The sequence below is a fragment of the Pseudorca crassidens genome, chromosome 3 (genome assembly GCF_039906515.1).
Source record: "Pseudorca crassidens isolate mPseCra1 chromosome 3, mPseCra1.hap1, whole genome shotgun sequence".
NCBI lineage: Eukaryota > Metazoa > Chordata > Mammalia > Artiodactyla > Delphinidae > Pseudorca > Pseudorca crassidens.
In genome coordinates this window covers 1,059,917-1,076,822 of record NC_090298.1, presented here as the reverse complement: position 1 = coordinate 1,076,822, position 16,906 = coordinate 1,059,917, and the positions used below count along the sequence as shown (strand labels likewise).

Genomic DNA, 16,906 nt, shown 5'->3' with positions numbered 1-16,906 from the left:
AGACCGTCCACGGTCAATAAACCAGTGCACGCTTGGAAAAAAAAAAAGAAGACCGTCCGTCACGGAGGTAACAGGGCCAAGAGAAGGAAATGTTCCAGCCTCATGTGATGACTCAGGTGACAGGACAGAGACGTCCTGTCGTAAACGAGGGTTCGGGTGCCAGAGGAAGAAGGATAACAGTCACAAATGGCAACTCAGGTGGCAAAACTGAAGGCTGTTGCTCAACACTAGTAAAAAAGAAAAGTTTCCAGAAGGGAATGATAGCGCAGGTCATGGTGAAAGACGGTTTCCAGTCGTAAGTGACAACACCGGGGGTAGAAAGAGATGACCTCCAGTCACAAATGCTAAATCAGGAGACAGATAAATACGGTCTCCAGCCCTAAGTGCTAACGACCGTGACACAGGGAGAAGTTTCCAGTCATAAATGTCACTCAGGCAACGGAAAACCTTTCCAGTCATAAATCCCAAGTGGGGTGATGCAGAAAGAAGTTTCCTCATCATAAATTGTAACTCAGGTGGTCCAGACAGAAGACCGCTTGTCACAGAGGCACATCGAGCGACTGAGAAGGTAGTTTGCAGACACAGACAACCCAAGTGATACAGAAAGAAAGGATTCCCCTCAGAAGTGATGATTCTCTGAAAGAGAAAAGAGCCTTCGCGTTGTGATGACGTCGGGGGATAGAGGAAGAAGGTTTCCAGTCACAGATGACGACGCAAGTGATAATGAAGAAGGTTTCCAGTCAGTAATAATGACTCAGGTGACAGGGGAAGAAACTGTCTTGTCGTAAATTCTAACTGAGGTGATTGATAGAGGAGGAAGGTTTCCAATAACAAATGCGAACCCAGATTATAGACAAAGAAGCTTTCAGGAACAAAGGATAACTCACATTAGAGAAAAAGGAGGTTTCCGGTCAGAATAGATAAATCTGGAGATGACAGAGAATAAAGGTTTCCATCCGTGACAGCTCAGGTGAGAGAGAAAGAACGTTCCAATTCCGAATGATATAAGGTGACTGAGAACAAAATATTTCCTGTCCTGAACGGTAACCAGATGGTGGAGGGAGGAAGTTTGAGTTGGAAATCAGAACTCGGGGGATGGAAAACCCACCTCCCCATCACAAAGGACACTTCAGCCCGAGGAGACAGGCTGCCACCATGTTGCCATGGTGACAGGAGCTGCAGCCCTGGGGCACTGCTGAGGGTGGGAACCACGACCTCCACAGAAGGGCCTCCAGGCTGGGCAGGCGGAGCCGCCGTCGTCGTCAGCTTGCTCCTGGGCCTTTCTGCGAGGTGTCACCTCCAAGCCGGGTGGAGGGGCTGCGGCCACGGCGCCCTCAGCTCAGCACCTGGCTCCTCGGTGGCGTGACCGCGAGAATCGCCCTCGCCAACCCCGATCCCCATCGCCTCGTCCTCCAGGTCATCCTGCCCGGGAAGTTCTGCTCCCTCCGGCCCCATGTCCGCGGCCTCTCCCGCAGGGCGCCCCTCCCGGCTGAGGGGTCGGGCCGGAGCCCTTTGCGCCAGGCCGGGGGCTCAGGAGAGGCCTGGCCAGCGGGCGCCGTGTCCGGCGGGCTCACCGGGCCCCCGCATGGGAACCTGCCCCCAGGGGGTGGGCCGCGCGGACCCACCCTGGCCCCAGGGCCCAGCCACTCGGCTTCTGGCCGCGGCCCAGAACGTGCCCACGACAGCCTGCGCCCGGCGAGGCGCCCGGGGTCCGCGTCCTCCGCCTGGGGGGCCCGAGAAGGCAGGATGGGCGCCGAGCATCCGTGCTCCCGCCCCCACCTGGCTGGCATGCGGGTGCCGATGTCCCGTGGGCACGGGCACACATGGCGGCGGGGGAGGAGGCCAGAGAGCCCGAACAGGAGCGCGGGGCAAGGCTGGCCATCTCTGCTGGCCACTCTCGCCCCGCCCCGGGGCCCTGGCTGAACCCGGAGCCCCCGCTGTCCGTCCCGCGGAGCAGCGCTGACCCCTGGTGCCCAGAGGCGGCGGCGTCAGACATACCCGCGTTCTGGGAGACGCCCGGTGGAGCCCACTGAGACCTGTGCTGCAGGCCCCGCCGCCGTCCCTCTCGGGGCTTCCCTCCCCCGCTGCCCCCGCGCTCCCGTCTCCTCCCATCTGGACACCTGGACGCTGGGCACTTCGGTAGCAACCCTGGAGCGTGGAGCACCCCTCCCCTCTTCTGACCCCAGGGCCCACAGACACCACTTTCACCCTATTTCAAGGTCTTGAGGAGACCACAGAGCCAGGCCCCGGCCCCAGGGCCGCAGTCGCTCTAGTCCTGGATCTGACCGGAGCACGGCCAACGGCCCAGGGGCGGAAACTCAGGTCCTCCCACCCCCAGCCCAGCCCTGACCCTGGGCCTCCCCGGGCTGCACAGCCACGTGCAGACGATGCACCTTCACCTCAAGGCGTAAAACAGGCTAAAAGTCAAGTGATCGTGTGAGTAATTTTCAAATAAAACTCAAAGCATTTGACAGTGATAAGAGAATCAAAACGAGAAAATTTTGGAAAAACAAGTTTAACACTTAAGTTCTGTGACAAGAGGTAACGTGTTCTTTTAAAAGTGTATACGAAACACTAATGTGAAATTTATTTTAGCATGAGGTGACAGCAACAAACACGATATTCTGTGGAATACATCAATTATTGGCCAATTTATTTTACACGTGTTAACGTCAATCTGCAGTTGGGCCGTGAGTGACCGTGAAACGTCCCCGTAACGCCGGCCTGCACTGGGCACCAGGGAGGCTCGCCCCGCGTCAGCTTCTCCTCCCCGCAAGTGGAGCCTGTCTGCTCACTGAGAAGAGCACCTGCCCTAGAATTTTCTTCTCGATTTCTGTTAACATAGGGACAGGTTTTTCTTATCATCAGTCTCCAAGTGTCTGCACTGAACAGAACAAGCTCACGCAGGAGGCAAACGCTGTCTTGCCTCGAGTGACGTGCACTTTTCGTTTAATGCTATGATTACATTCTTATTTAAGGCAATGTGGTTTCTGCTTCGCTTCTATAAAGCTTACTTAATCATCTTTCTAAACAAAATTTGTCAGCATTTTGGGCCCAGTCAACTGGAGCCAGGCTAGAGCAAGGACATCTAGACGGTTCTTTACAAAGAGACACAGAGCTCAGATGATCGTCTTTTAAAACAGAGAAAACGACAGGCTGTTTGTCTTCTAACACGCGTTTCAAAGTACGTAGATATAACACGCTTCTTGAACAACACCGGCCTGTGGGTTTGTGGCCGGCAAGGCTCAGCCACGGGCTCGGAGGTTCCCGGGGTGGCCGCTGCTGTGAGAGAAGCCTGTCGCCTCCTTGCTGTGTGCTCCCCGAGAACGCGGACGGGGATGTCAGGTCACACGCACGACGAGAGCTTCTTTCTGTCGTCAAACTGCTTGTCCACGGCCAGAGACAGGGCCTGGAGGAAGCCCTCGACGGTGATGGTGGGGGCCTGGAAAGACAGACAGCATTGTGAGTGTTCTCGTCCTCGGAGGGGCCACCCGGCAGCACCCGCGCCCCCCCCCCCGCCCTCCCCTCCCCCCAGGGCACAAGCACCTCCTAGGTGGCAGGGGGGCCCTGCACGTGAGCTCGACGTGCCAGCGAGGGGTGAGCAGACACACGGCCGCCTCCTCCCACTGCCCCAGGAGCCCGTCGCTTTAGAAACGTGCAATGAGGCAGACACCCCAATGGTGGCAAGTGGGACTCTCAGCGACGCCACACCCTGCTGGACAGAGCGGGCGGCGGTGGAACAGGGTCCGGAGGCGGAGCTCGGCCGGGGACTCACCTGGACATACAGAGCGTGAGCCAGAAAAGGGAGTTTTCTCAGGACACGGCCGCTGAGGCCCTCACTCTTCCTGTGAACATAAGTACACTCGGGGCGTCAACTCCACACGGACTGCTGTTTCAGGACTAGACCCTGCACGTCCCTCCCCCAGAGCCCCTCGAGGGGGGCCAGGACAGGGTCCTGACGCCACCCACGGCCTCACAAGGAGCACAGTGAGGTGGGCACACGGCTGGCAACAAGGGCTCCCCCGGGAACCGGGCTGGTTCACATCTTGGTGAATTTTTGCCCAAGTCTCTGAACTGCTCTCCTCTGTCCCACCTCAGCCACTTTAACTAAATCTCTCCAACAGGTAGTGACACCACCCCCCAGGCCCCGCCAGCGCCACCAGCTGGTGTCTGCAGCGCAACCCACCTAAGGGTGCCCGCAGCCTTCCTGATTTCTCTCCAGTTTATGCAAATTCTAACTGTCCTTCGGGGCTCTGCTCCATTTCCCAGCTTCCCTTGATCACCAAGGCCATCTGAGAACTTGAAAGCGCTACCAGCCTGGGCCTTGAGCAGGCGTGCCCACGATTCTCGATGCTCACGTGTTACGTGTCCCTCGGTGCCCAGGGAGCTGGACCACTTTCCTTTATTTCCCAAAGCACCAAGCCCAGCGCCCTAATTGTTTACTTGTTTAACTGTTTGCTTATCAAAGCAAAAGCCTCCATTTTATTTTCTTGCCAAATTGTAAAAGTTTACCAGATATTGCTTAAGAAATCAGTAATGCGTCAAAGAGCCTTAACCTGAACGTCTTTCCAGATACAAGGGCAGAACTTTGTTCACGGTCCGCTGTCACGTCTAGGAGGTAGGAGGGCAGCTGCCTTCCACTCTCCTGTCCAGGAGCCCAGGGTCAGGGAGGCTGGGGGGCTTCGGGCACGTGTGCGATGCGTCGGGATCAAGCCCATGCCGTCTGACCCCAAACTACAACCACGGCTGCCACAGGCAATTACGACGACCTCCCCGCCAATCCCAAAGCAAACAGGCTTCTCTTGGTTACGAAAGCGAGGTCAGCGCTCACCGTGAAATTTCACTCAGAAGGAGGCTCAACTTGGACACGTTGTTCTCAATGAAGCCAATCATCTCCAGCTCGCGGAGGGTCAGCAGCTGCTGGCGAGGGTATACGATCTGACACTGTGGGGACACAGGCAGGGTCAGCAACAGGGACGGCACTCAGGCGGCAGGCACACCCCACGCCACATCTCAGAAACCCAAGCGGGGCCGTTGGGCCTGCACGGGCCCCAGGAAGCAGCTCTCTCACACAGCCCCTCTTCTTCTAACAAAGGCAAGAATACAGACAGCAAAACGTGTCTCAGAAACCACAGCGCTCAGCCTCTTCTGCTCCTGTGGGCAAAACATGTCCTCAGCACGTGTCAGGTGGGGAGGAACTCAGAGGTGTTGAGTCCAGCCTGATATTCAGTTTCAACCATGCGTCACATCCCACAATGGACAGAGTTGGGCCCTGGAGCCGGACTTGGCCGGCCTCTCAAGGAGGGTCTCTGTTCACTGTTTTAAAACCAAGACTCTCATTTGGTGGAATGTCAGACAGCCTCTAACTGACCATGGACCCGGGTCCTAGAGTTCACCTCCCAGACCACGTGTCTGCACGTGGGACGCTCCTTCCCAAGCACCCGCGCTAAACTGTCAGGCTGCCACGCCGTCTGATTCAGAAGCCACGAGAGGAGAAAGGAGAGGTCTGGATGCACATTTGGGAGGGCTGGTGGGGGTCGTAGGTAAAACTAAGCAACAGGGTCTGTGCTGGCTGTGTTCTGACCTTCCCACCTGACTGCGTGACACTCCCTCAGGCTCCCGCGGCCTCCGCGGGCCCCCCAGGGACCTGAGCCATCCAGCAGGCCCCCGACAGCGTAGGGCCACAGTCCCGCGCTGACAGCCTTCAGGGCCGGCCAAACCGCCGCCACATCGGAATCTTCATTTCCCATAAACCGTCTAGGAAACGACACCTGCTCCAGGCACTCGGCTCTCAGAAAATGTCCGAACGCCTGGCGAAACCTCAGGGCGGCCCCTGGACTCGCAGCACGGTGCGACGCGGCACCCTGGAAAGGCCCCCAGGGGCCTCCAGCAGGACCCGCCACCACGCAGGCCCCTAAACGGCAGCACCACGTCGAAGCTCCACGCCCCCCCCCGGCCCCCCCCCATGGCGCGGGAAAACAGGAGGGCCCGGGACAGCGCACCCGGGGCGGAGACCAGCTCCCGTCCCCGTCACAGAGGCCGGGTCACCCTTGTGAGGACGCTGGGGCCACCACTCCGTGGTGCAGGCAGTGGTCCCAACCCCCAGCCAGTTACATGGATGCCAGCCTGGCGATCGCTGTAGAAATCCCTATTTGTTGGCTGGCTTGGTTACCGCCCACGGGCACACGCGGGCCCCTAGATTGACTCGCGAGAGACAGACAGTGAACGTGAACGCGCTCGCTGCCGCTGTGCTCGCGCTGACGGTAGAACCCGGGGCTGCGAACACTGCAGCCGACGACCTCCCTGTGAACTACGACCCCCAGTCCGGTGACCTCCCTGTGAACCAGGACCACTACCGCTCTTCCTCTTTCAGGGGAGGAAATCGAGGCCCAGAGAGCAGGTCACTTGCAAAGGCCGTGAGGTCTGGGACGGGCGCACACCCCTACTCACTCGGCCCCTGCAGATCAGCAGATCAAACCACCACGATGATCAGCAAAACACTCGATCAGTGGCTGTGGTTTCGACTATTCGCTCAGCCTGCAGATACAACTGTAGCTTTCTTTCTTTCTTTTTTTTGGCCTCACCATGTGGCCCGTGGGATTTTAGCTCCCCGACCAGGGATCGAACCCTCACCCCATGCAGTGGAAACACGGAGCCTTAACCACTGGACCACCAGGAAGTCCCCAACAACTGTAACTTTCAATCTCAGGAGAAGACTGATGTCAGGTTGAGAGACCTCATTCTATGCTGCAACCAGATACATTAGGCTACATCAGCGGGTTAAGAAAACATAAGAAATCTACTGATTAGGAGAGAGAGAAATAACCAACGTACCCTCATCAGTTCTTCGAGGCAGGAGAGGTAGATTCTGAAGATGGCTGCTGCGGAGGGCGGCCCAATGTACTGCCTGATGTCAGCTCTGTCCACGAAGGCCACGTCGATCCTCTCCGTGATGTTGGACGTGGTCAGGATCACCACGTTGGAGTGCCTGCGGACAGAGAGGTGAGGACCGGTCACCCCATGCTGCAGGGACTCGACCACACCTGACCCGACACGAGGAGCGTCAGGACAGACGGCCACCAAGGTCCCGGGCATTCAGCCAGCACCCTTCAGCCGGCTACACTCCCCCTCCGCACACCTGCCCGCGAGGCTTTCCGAAGCCCTGCACCTTGAGCTCCTGCCTGACCCCCAACTCCTGCCAGGTTCTCCTGGCTGCAACACAGCAGACCCTCCCCGGGCCGTGTGCCCCGGTCGCTCCCCTGCCTCCCGGAAAGCTCTCCCGGGCCCCTGCTTGACATCCCCCTGCCTTTCACCCACGGCGAACCCCTCACCTCTGCGCGCGCCCGAGCCCCCAGCACCTACACTCCCGCCTGCCTGGGCACGGCCATACACAGGTACACAGCCCTCTGCAGGGTGAGCAGGGTGAGCCCGGGGCGGGGCGGGCACACGGGCCAGGAGGCTGGGGAGCCCAGGCTGCACGGAGGGCGCACACACGCCGCTGGGACCCTTGTCCGGGGCTCGGGCTTCTCACAAACGGTCAGACCCGCACAGAGGCAGCGTGAGGTGAGTGGGGTGAGAGACAAACCAGAGCCCCAGTCTCCACTCCTCCCGGAGTGACGTGGGTGGTCCGGGGGCCCCATCTTCTGCCTTGAGCAGTGGGTGCGCAGCAAGGCCATCAGTGCAATGGGAACCGCGGGGAGTTGGGGTTTCTGGGCCGAACGAGGGCCGGGGACCTTGTGGACATACAGGTCTTCGAAGGAGACTCGCCCACCAGATCCGTGAGCAGGGTGGGAGTGCAGGCCCTCCCCCGCCCAGAGATGCCGGGGAGACGCCGGCAGCAGAAACGGAGAGGTCAGGAGAGCGGAGAGAGGTAGGGGCCCCGGGGGCTGAATGCCGCGGATGGTTCCACACTGAGCGCTGGGGTGGACGTGGGGGCAGTGGCAGGGGGAGAAACCAGACCGAAGAGTGGGGCGGTGGGGTGAGGGGGCAGAGACAAGAGGGTCTACACCTCACACGAAGTTCGCCTGCAGGACAAGCAAGGGACGCCTGCCGCTGACCCCGAGAGACAATGAAGATGTTCTCTGCCGTGAAGAACACCGCGACGGCAGGGTAAAGTCCGACACAGCGCAGTGCAGCTCACGGCACCCCGCTCAGCAAACCCCCTCCTGAGCGCGGCACGTGGAGGGCAACGGGGGAACCCCGAGGGGCTGGCGGGAGACCGCACAGGGCAGACGGGGCTTCTCGTGAGTCAGGACCCGCCCCCAGAGCTGGACCGGCTTTGGGCACACTGGCCACAGGCCTGAGCTGCAGGACTGGGCTGCGGACACACGACCCCGGCCCCGTGAAGGGCGAGCAGCTGGCGCCCCGCCTGCCCAGTGGCGGCCCTCCAGCGGCCACCGACACCGGGTCCTGCTGGCGCCGACTCAGACACCACATTTATGCGTCTCTGCAGGGCACACACCCTCCCCACGCCCGAGGCTTGCTTTGTGCTTTTAGTGCTTTAATAAAGCAGAAAATACTTAATTTCTAAAATGTGCATTTAGCACAGGCTGCCTCAGATGTGGAGAAGACAGAGCCCAGGCTCGACGTCAGACGCGTTCTTAGCTAGAAAAGCTGGGAGTAAGGCTGAGCGCCGTCCGTGCTTCTCAGGCAAGCCCGCTGTGCACAGCGTTACCTTTTGATCTGATCGATCTGGGTCAACACGGCGTTGACCACGCGGATGGCATCCGAAGGCTCGGCACCCGCCCTGCAGGCGTTGCGGGAAGCCGTCAGGCTCTCCACCTGTAGGGACGGAGCAACGGGGCGCTGTCAGCCGAGCAGACGCAGGTGTGGGCGTGCGCACGTGCACCGTGAGCCTGATAGGGGCAAGGACTGCAGGACACGGAGCCTGCGGAGGCTGGACCCGTGGGGGGTTGGCGGCGCCCCAGCAATTTGCGAGGCCGCTCAGTCTTGAGCCTCCTCCAGTCACAGGTTTAAAGGCTGAACACACGTACCTCGTCAATCAGCACAAACACCAGAGCATCTTTGTCATCAATTAAGTCCTGAATCTTCTGGAACATCCTAGTTACCAGCTTGCCACTCTGGAAGCAAAACACTCTTTATTATCCACTTGCACTCATCAAGCTGCCTGGTGCGCACGTGTCCACTGTCCCCACCGGGCTTCGCTCTGACCCCAGGTGGCCGCACAAGCCCACCGTCTCCTGACGGCCCCTCGGAAAACTCCCTGAACCAGAGGAGCCAGTCTGCAGAGAACCCAGATGTCCTCCCTCCTGGCTTCATGAGCCAGGGATGCATGGCTCAGGTGACTCGCACCGTGGCCCACCTGTCTTTCCTCCCTTCCCTTCCCGGCTGTCCTCATGACCAGGACAGCCTGGGTCTCGCGTGCACACCGGCCCGGTGCACCCCTTATGGGCACTCCCTGTCCCCACTCACCACCCACCAGGGGGCCTCCCGACACAGGTGCCTGCGGCAGAGCCTTTCAGAGGTGAGGGGCACCTGTGACATCACCTGGTTGGAGTCCCTCAGTTCACAGATGGTGAACGAGGCCCAAGCCCCCAGCGCACGCTCAGCTGAGGGGTGCCGCCCCGTTAGAAGGCAGACCCCCCCTCCTAAGGTTACACTGAACTTCCTGTCCCACCCAGTCAGAGGTCTGGATGTGACGGGCAGAGGGTCCTCTCAGGCCTCACGCTATTTCCAAGTTACCGCTGAGCTCTGGAAGTTTTCTCTGACCACAAAGTCAGCCCCTTGTTCACTTTCCCGTTTCACCTCTTTCTCTCCTAAAGCTTTTGGAGGAGAAAGTTTGCCTAATCTACAGGACAACTTTTCAACTGCATAGCTGACAACCCAGAGAACTGGAATTAGTACTAACACTTACCTCTGAAAACCACTTAGAGAAGAGGCTGTGGCTGTTTATTTCAATTAACTGGCCATACCGGTACCTAAGACAGGAAAAAAGAGTCACAGCAATTGTTACAAACCAGTCCGGCAGCCTCCTCTGCAGCAGCCACCTCCACCTCGTTAATGCAGCATCTCTCAAATGCCCAGCACGTTGAGAACGGCTACTTTGTTCAATCGTTGCAGCCACTGACACAGGATTGGGCTACCTCGCAAGCTATGTACTAAAAATTATGAAAAATCTAACAAGGTGCATCAACGTCAATAGTTCTAGATGAAGCAACTTAAGTTTCTCGAACTGAACGGTACCTTCATCTGAATTAAAGCAAGATAAAATCCCTCTCATTTTAAATCTACTTATAATTTACGCTTCCATATTGAAAAAGCATTACCTGCACTAACACAGCAAAGAAATCAAAACACGAGCATGACGAATGTTTTGGCCAGAGCGGAACATTTTGTCCTCCTTCCACAAAACCGTAAAGAATGTGACAATTTGTTTTCCGGCACAAAATCACTTCCTGCCAACCTAGAGCCCTGGAAAGCTCAGAAGGGAACCTGAACACACACCGACTGAATCCAGCACTGACACCCCGTCCACAAGGAGGCGGCAAGAGACTGGATGCACTTGGTTCTGACTAAAATCGAACAGGAAACAGGCCCGAGAAAAGCTAACTCCCAGGTCCTCTTCACAGTTTCTTTCAGGTCAAAAGTCCACAGAAGAAAAAGAATTACTTTTAAAAAGTATCATTAATTTTCCAGTTGAAAAAGACCATTTACTAATTCTGTTTAACAAAATAGGAGAAGGGGGAGACAGACAACCTAATGGTCGGGTTGACTATTAAACAAAATTAATTATAAAGCATGTTGATCATTAAGTGAAGTGGGCCAAAAAGGCTTGCTAAGGCTTCTTTCTGCCACAAAATTAGTACAGATTTCCAGATCTTTGTACTGGAAAAGTCACATTTCTTGTAATAACACCTCCCCCTCTGGTGGCTTAGGAAACCGCCCTTAAGAGGTCTTCAAAACACAGATGCATTTCACTGTATAAAGCCCAAGGCCAAGTTACTAAATGTAAAAGAGAGCGTTGAAATAAAGCAATTTCCCTACTTATAAGACATTTTTGAAAACAAAATAGATTTCAAAGTAAATCTCACAGGGCTTCCTCTTCTAGTCATACTGGATCAACAGGGGTCATATTTACCTTCTGCCTTAACCAACTGGAAAACCAGGCAGAACAAATGAAACAACGTCTGTGACAGGCACTGGACGACAGCTCCGGAGGACTGTGACCCGAGAGGACGGCAACGGGGCGAGCGCGACCCCCCTGACGTCCTGCCTGGAGCACCTTCCAACAGTGACCGTGGGGGGGACCCAAGAAGAGTGGCCATCAGGCTGAGTGGAGGAGACAGAGGCCAGAGTTCAAGGAGCCTGAGGTGTCTGGAGGCTACAGAGCAGGGCTCCAGAGGAGGGGGATACACAGGAATAAAGCCCCAGAAACCATCAGGGGCCCTGGAGTCTTTCCTGGGTAGGTGGTGTGTCTGAGTAGGGAGACCTTGGCGCTCATAGGCCCCAACAGCCAAGGTGCAGAGTACTCGCTGCTCATTCAGGGGCTCAGCGGAGACCCGAGAAGGGCCCCACCTGAGGGTTAAGCCTAGATCACATCGAGACCCCTCTCGAACGAAGCTTGAAAAGAGACCTCAAAAGGATCACACCAAAGACAAGTTCACAAACGCCCGCCAGAACGAAACCCAGCGGTCGCTAAAGACAGACCAGAGAGTCCAGACGCTTGAAATCGTAACGTCCGCATTCAAGCAAAAATTCCCTGACACGCCAAGAGGCAGAAACATGTGTCCCGCAACCAGACCCAGATGATAACGACAATGGACTTGGTAGACAGAGCATAAGACAGCTATCATAAACGTACCCAAGGATTTACCGAGAACACAATGGGACAAGGAATACAAGTATAAAAGGAACCAAACAGAATCTCCAAAGAAAAATACACTAACAGAAACGAAAATTCCACTGACAGATCGTATACTGCAGAAAACTATTGAAATGAAACACAGAAAATGTTTAAAACCTGAAAAACACATAAGAGCACATCAGTGGCCTGTGGGACAGTATCAGGCAGTGTAACGTGTAAACAAACGCAGAGAGCAGGGGATTAGTTGGAATGATAACAGCCAGATATTCCCTAAATGTGATACAACTATAAACCCCAAAGCTGACAAAACTCAAGGAAGACACACCCAGCGCTAGGCTTGGACAGTCCTCCCAGGAAGCGACAGAACAGCAGACAGACGACCAGCACGGACACGAAGCATCCTGAGCTAACAGTCGACCCAACAAGAGCAGAAACACGTTCTGAGTGCACGTGGTGGGACAGTCACCAGGAGAGACCACGTGCTGGTCATAAAGCAAGTCTCAACACGTTTAAAAAGACGGGAATCATAACTCAAGACAACGCTGAGTACAGAGGAGTTCATTAATTTACACTGAAAGACAGAGACCTACTATTCATGTAAGATGACTTAAAAATAAAAACAGTTTCCGTTGTTATAACTGAAAACCCAGCAAACCCACTTCTGTGGCTCTCCTCTCTCAAATTACCGAAGTTACCTGCTTGAGAGTCTGATGGTCAATTTCTGCGCTAAAGCTTTACACAGGGATGTTTTTCCAGTTCCTGGAGGACCTGTAACAAAAGGCAAGCAAATATGTTTTTAAGTTAGTGCTATAAGAAATTTCTTAAACAGGAGTTGCATTATCCACAGGATATAAGATAACGAACACACTTCAATGCTACGAATGTTATTACCACAAGTACCGCTTATGAACTTACAAAGAAGTCTCCTAGCGGTGTAAATGCTAGAAAACATCACCAAGTATGCCTCCTGGCCCACAGTCCGCTCCACGTTCCTTTGGCCACATCTTCACTGACATCCTCCTCGTCCCCACACGTCCTCTATGAAATCCACTGACTATGAAAATCCACCTTTCAAAAGTCAAACACACCTTTCCTGGTAGCCGTCAGGACCCTTCTGAAGGCACTGACGTTTGCTCTTTCTGAAGCCAAGGAACCACCATCTTCCACTCCAGGTACCTGGACGTGGGCCCGAACCCCACGCTACACAGGGAGAGCCGTAAGGCGAGGGCTTGTGCCCTGAGTGTGTGTCACTTAGCACAGCGTTTTGCAGGAACTCTGAGGTAACTGATGTGGAAGCATAAATCCATCCAATAGAAAATGCTGACATGGTCAACTCTGATTTTCTGTATTTTCCATAGTTTGAGAGTAAACATACAACCAATTCTAAATGCAAGTAATGTACTGCGCTAATTAAAACGCCTCTGGGCTGCCTCCACTGACCCTGGCTTTAAGCCAATCTGCCAGAACACGTGCTGTTTAAAAGACTTTGTCTTCTTAAAGCTGTATACAAGCCTACAATCTTTATTGCATAAAGAGGCGGATCACCCTTTTAATTATAGCTCCTATTTCACTATGATTGGGGTTTTCTCTCGATTCTTTTCTCTCCAGGAACATTAAGAAAGGAAACCCAGTATTCTCCTCCAAGAACTAGGCAGAGTCCTGTGAAGAGTGGCTTTTGCAGTCCATTAGCCATCAAGGGAAGCTCTAAGGACACTATGAAGAAATATGAGGCAACTGCTATCCTAAGGAGTCCACGGCCAACCGGCAAATAAGGCAGTTACTTGAAAAGTTTAATAACAGTAGAAAAAGCCACAAGGCATAATCAGGTGGCTGCCAAATGAAAGGTCAAGTAACCAAAGCCCAGATAGTGTGAGGCCGACTGGCTTCACAGAGGAGGACGTTCTAGGACAACTCTGGCCCCCCCAGAAAAAAGGAGCTGCAACTCCTCGCAGGACAAAGCCACCAGCAAAAGCCTGGTTTCGCACAGTTGATCTCGTCACACAAACAGAAGCTGTGATGCTTTACCGTGAAGCAGCACCACCCGGTTCCAGGTGATGAGGGTGCTGTCGACATTCTTGTCTGAAAACAGTAAAGTTGTCATCACGTAGTCAAGGAGCTGCGTGGAGAAAGGAAAAGTACAGATGAAGTCCCCAGCAAGGCAAAGGTTCCGCTGAACGTGCCCTAAGCGCGTAGAGTGACGGGAGTCTTCAGAGACCGCCACGGCCAGACACCTGCCACACACCTACAGGCTTTCAACCCGGACGGTAACTTGAGACATGAGAGGACAAGCGCTGGCTGTTACTGTTTTCAGGATAAACGGTGAACACAAAGATCACTTTTATTTAAAATGCCAACGACACACAAAACTACTGAGGGACACACCAAGTAAGAGTGAGCTCCTTCCTCTGGGACACAGCAGTGGACCAGCGCACGGCACATTCACTGAAAGAACAGCCAGGGCTCTGCGGTCCACTGTGGCTGCCTAGAGGAGCCTGGGGTGATGAGGGGCGGTGGGGACAGACCCCTAGTGCCCCCCCAGTATGCAGGACTCTTCCCCTTGAAGGGGGTTCAGACCTGCCCACCTGCTCGGTCTGCCCCTCAGCACTGCCTCCTCAGCCCACGGGAGTGACCATGTGCACGTGCTTGGTCACACCAAGCGTGTGACCCAGTGCAAGTGGTCTTCACCCTCCCAACGCTCCCCCTTCTCCCAAGGGGAACTCCCCGGAGGGCAGCTCCACTCAGGAGCAATCCCACAGGACAGAAATCCAGGACATGGGCTGCTGGTAAGCAGTGTTCACAAAGCCCATCTGAGTTAAGGAGTGCTACAGAGTGACACAATAATGATTCTACTTCAAATAATGGGGTCTTTTGGGAAAATGCACAACTCACGTGAGATTTGATTTCCACATCATACACCAGGCTGTCCCAAAGCCCATGGAATTCAGCTGAGAGAATAAAACAAACACCTAATTTTAGGAAAGGAAGCCTTGCACCTACTGGTTAGGTCTGCCCTGAGCCACTGATGCCCTCCACTGCTCCACACGCGGTAAGCTAAAATTCTGGTTACAGAGAAACTAAACTTTTAAAATTGTTCTTAAAATTAAAGATGTTGAATAAGTGGCAGTCGCACGTGGCTTTGGACAGATAATTAACCTCTTTGTCGTACTATTCTGCACACCTGTCTCTGTGGACCTATGCTCGGACACAAGCAAAGACCCTGAACCCACCACTCTCCCCACAAGCCGACATTCCAGCAGGGCCGAGCGGTGGGTCTATTCCAGTCGTTAGGACATCAAGCCTAACCCGGATTAGAAGCAGGATTCTGCCTGCTAGACCCCATCGGCAAAGTTCACGGAGGAGCATCGAGAAGGCAGGAGAAAGCCGTGGTCCAGCAAGACTGACCAACTAGGCAGGAAAGCAGAGCACCAGTGTAATTCTCAGTTAGCACTGTCTTTGACGGATCTATCCAAATAGGTTCATACTGGAAGTTTCTACTTTTCTCTGTCGTGATATACTTTCTATTTCATAACAGATACAACATTCTAAAATTCTACACAGCGGACAAAATCTCCTTGATAAGCCCAAGGCGTGTACCATCCTCCGACCTCCCATTCTTGGCATGCTCTGCCTACTGTTACTGCCACGGGTACCTGCAGGCAGCACCCAATGGTTTGCCGCAACTATATTTTCTGTCTCTTCCTCCAAATTTTCACTGCTGGGGCCATCTTCATTCAGCTGGAAGATGTGAAGTGCAATAGTGCACATGCTCAAATCAACGGGCTGCGACGAGAAGGAAACATCAAATAAATCTACACAACAAACTCTCAAAACAGCACGTGACGTTCACGGGGCCGCTGAGAAGTAGTAAGTTACCTGTGGACCTTTAGCCTGTAATTCCGTGTCAACAATGGACACAGACTGCACGTTTCTGGCCAGAAAAGGCTCATCAAACTCAGTCCACGTGTAATCGCCAAACACAATGTTATGCCTGGTGAGGAGCTTCCTAACACTCAGCTTTAGATCTTCTCTTTTTGCAGTGCTAGGAAAACAAACAAAACATGTAAATCAGGTCTGAGTTAAAAACCAACATTTTAACAATAAGTGATTTTAAAAAAAGAAAAAAAAACAGACGGAACAGGGCAAAGTGCAGTGAAGAGGGCAGGCGGGAGGGCCTGCCCGGGGAGCAGACCTGCGCAGACTCCTCGTGACCTGGGGAAGCCGCCCAAGGGCTCTGTGCCCCAGGTCCCCATTCGAAGAAGGGGGGACGGCAAGAGTCGGTGCCACCCTGGGCTCCTGGAGATCAGTCACTACGCTGGAGCTGTGCTGGATAACGCGAGGCCCAACGTGAAGGCCGCAAAGCGCAGCCGCAGTGACAGGGCTGTGATTAGCGGAGACTGGAAGCCCCACAGCTGCGGCGGCGGGCGACGAGGCCGTGAGCTGCGGTCCCCCTTCAGCCCCCTGCCCGCTGCTTCCCAGACCTCGCAGGCCCTTCGGCTGCCCCTAGAGCCCGCCCCCCGCCGCCGCCCGCCGGGGCCCGTCACCCGCCACCGGCACCCCCGGCGCCCCGGCCCCTCCCCGCCCACCTAGGCCAGACAGGGTTCGCCGGGGATCGGGACTGCGGGCGAGGGTGCGGGGTCAGGGCCGTTTCCCCAGACTCGGAGCTCCTGCGACCGGCAGTTCCAGAGCCCGGCGTTCCCTGGCTCAGCCGAGGCCGGGCCGGAGTCCGCCTCGGGATCGGAGTCGGCTCCTGTCAGGGCGGGATCTGGTCGGGGTCAGGCTCGGGGGGGGCGGGTCGAGGTCGGGTGTCGTCAGGTCTGGGTTGCGCCGCGGTCGGCTCGGGGCCCGGCTCACCTGCCGCTCCGCTGGTGGACCTCCACATGGACGGTCGGCGCCTCGGCCACGCAGGGCAGCGCCTGCTTCAGGTCGCCCACGGCCTCGTCCATGGCGCCGCCGCCGAGAGCCGAGAGGACCGGACCGGACCGCGGCCGCCGCCGCCTCTCGCCTTGCGCCGCCGCCACCGCCGCAGCCTCAGCCCTCCGCCGCGCCCGCGCTTCGAACTTGCCGCGCGCAGCGTCCCGCCCC

General features: G+C 55.6%; 1 protein-coding gene across 1 annotated transcript; it reads right to left on the bottom strand.

Moving 5' to 3' along the window:
* Positions 1-3,138: 3,138 nt before the first annotated feature.
* TRIP13 (thyroid hormone receptor interactor 13) lies at positions 3,139-16,876 on the bottom strand. The gene is made up of 13 exons (XM_067730311.1): positions 16,676-16,876; positions 15,698-15,863; positions 15,475-15,604; positions 14,714-14,769; positions 13,850-13,940; positions 12,520-12,592; positions 9,875-9,938; positions 8,994-9,080; positions 8,675-8,781; positions 6,835-6,988; positions 4,832-4,944; positions 3,776-3,845; positions 3,139-3,442 (listed from the first exon to the last, which is right to left on the bottom strand). Exons 1-13 carry the CDS (start codon positions 16,765-16,767, stop codon positions 3,347-3,349), a joined length of 1,299 nt encoding a protein of 432 aa, XP_067586412.1. The 5' UTR covers positions 16,768-16,876; the 3' UTR covers positions 3,139-3,346.
* Between the last annotated feature and the right edge of the window lie 30 nt (positions 16,877-16,906).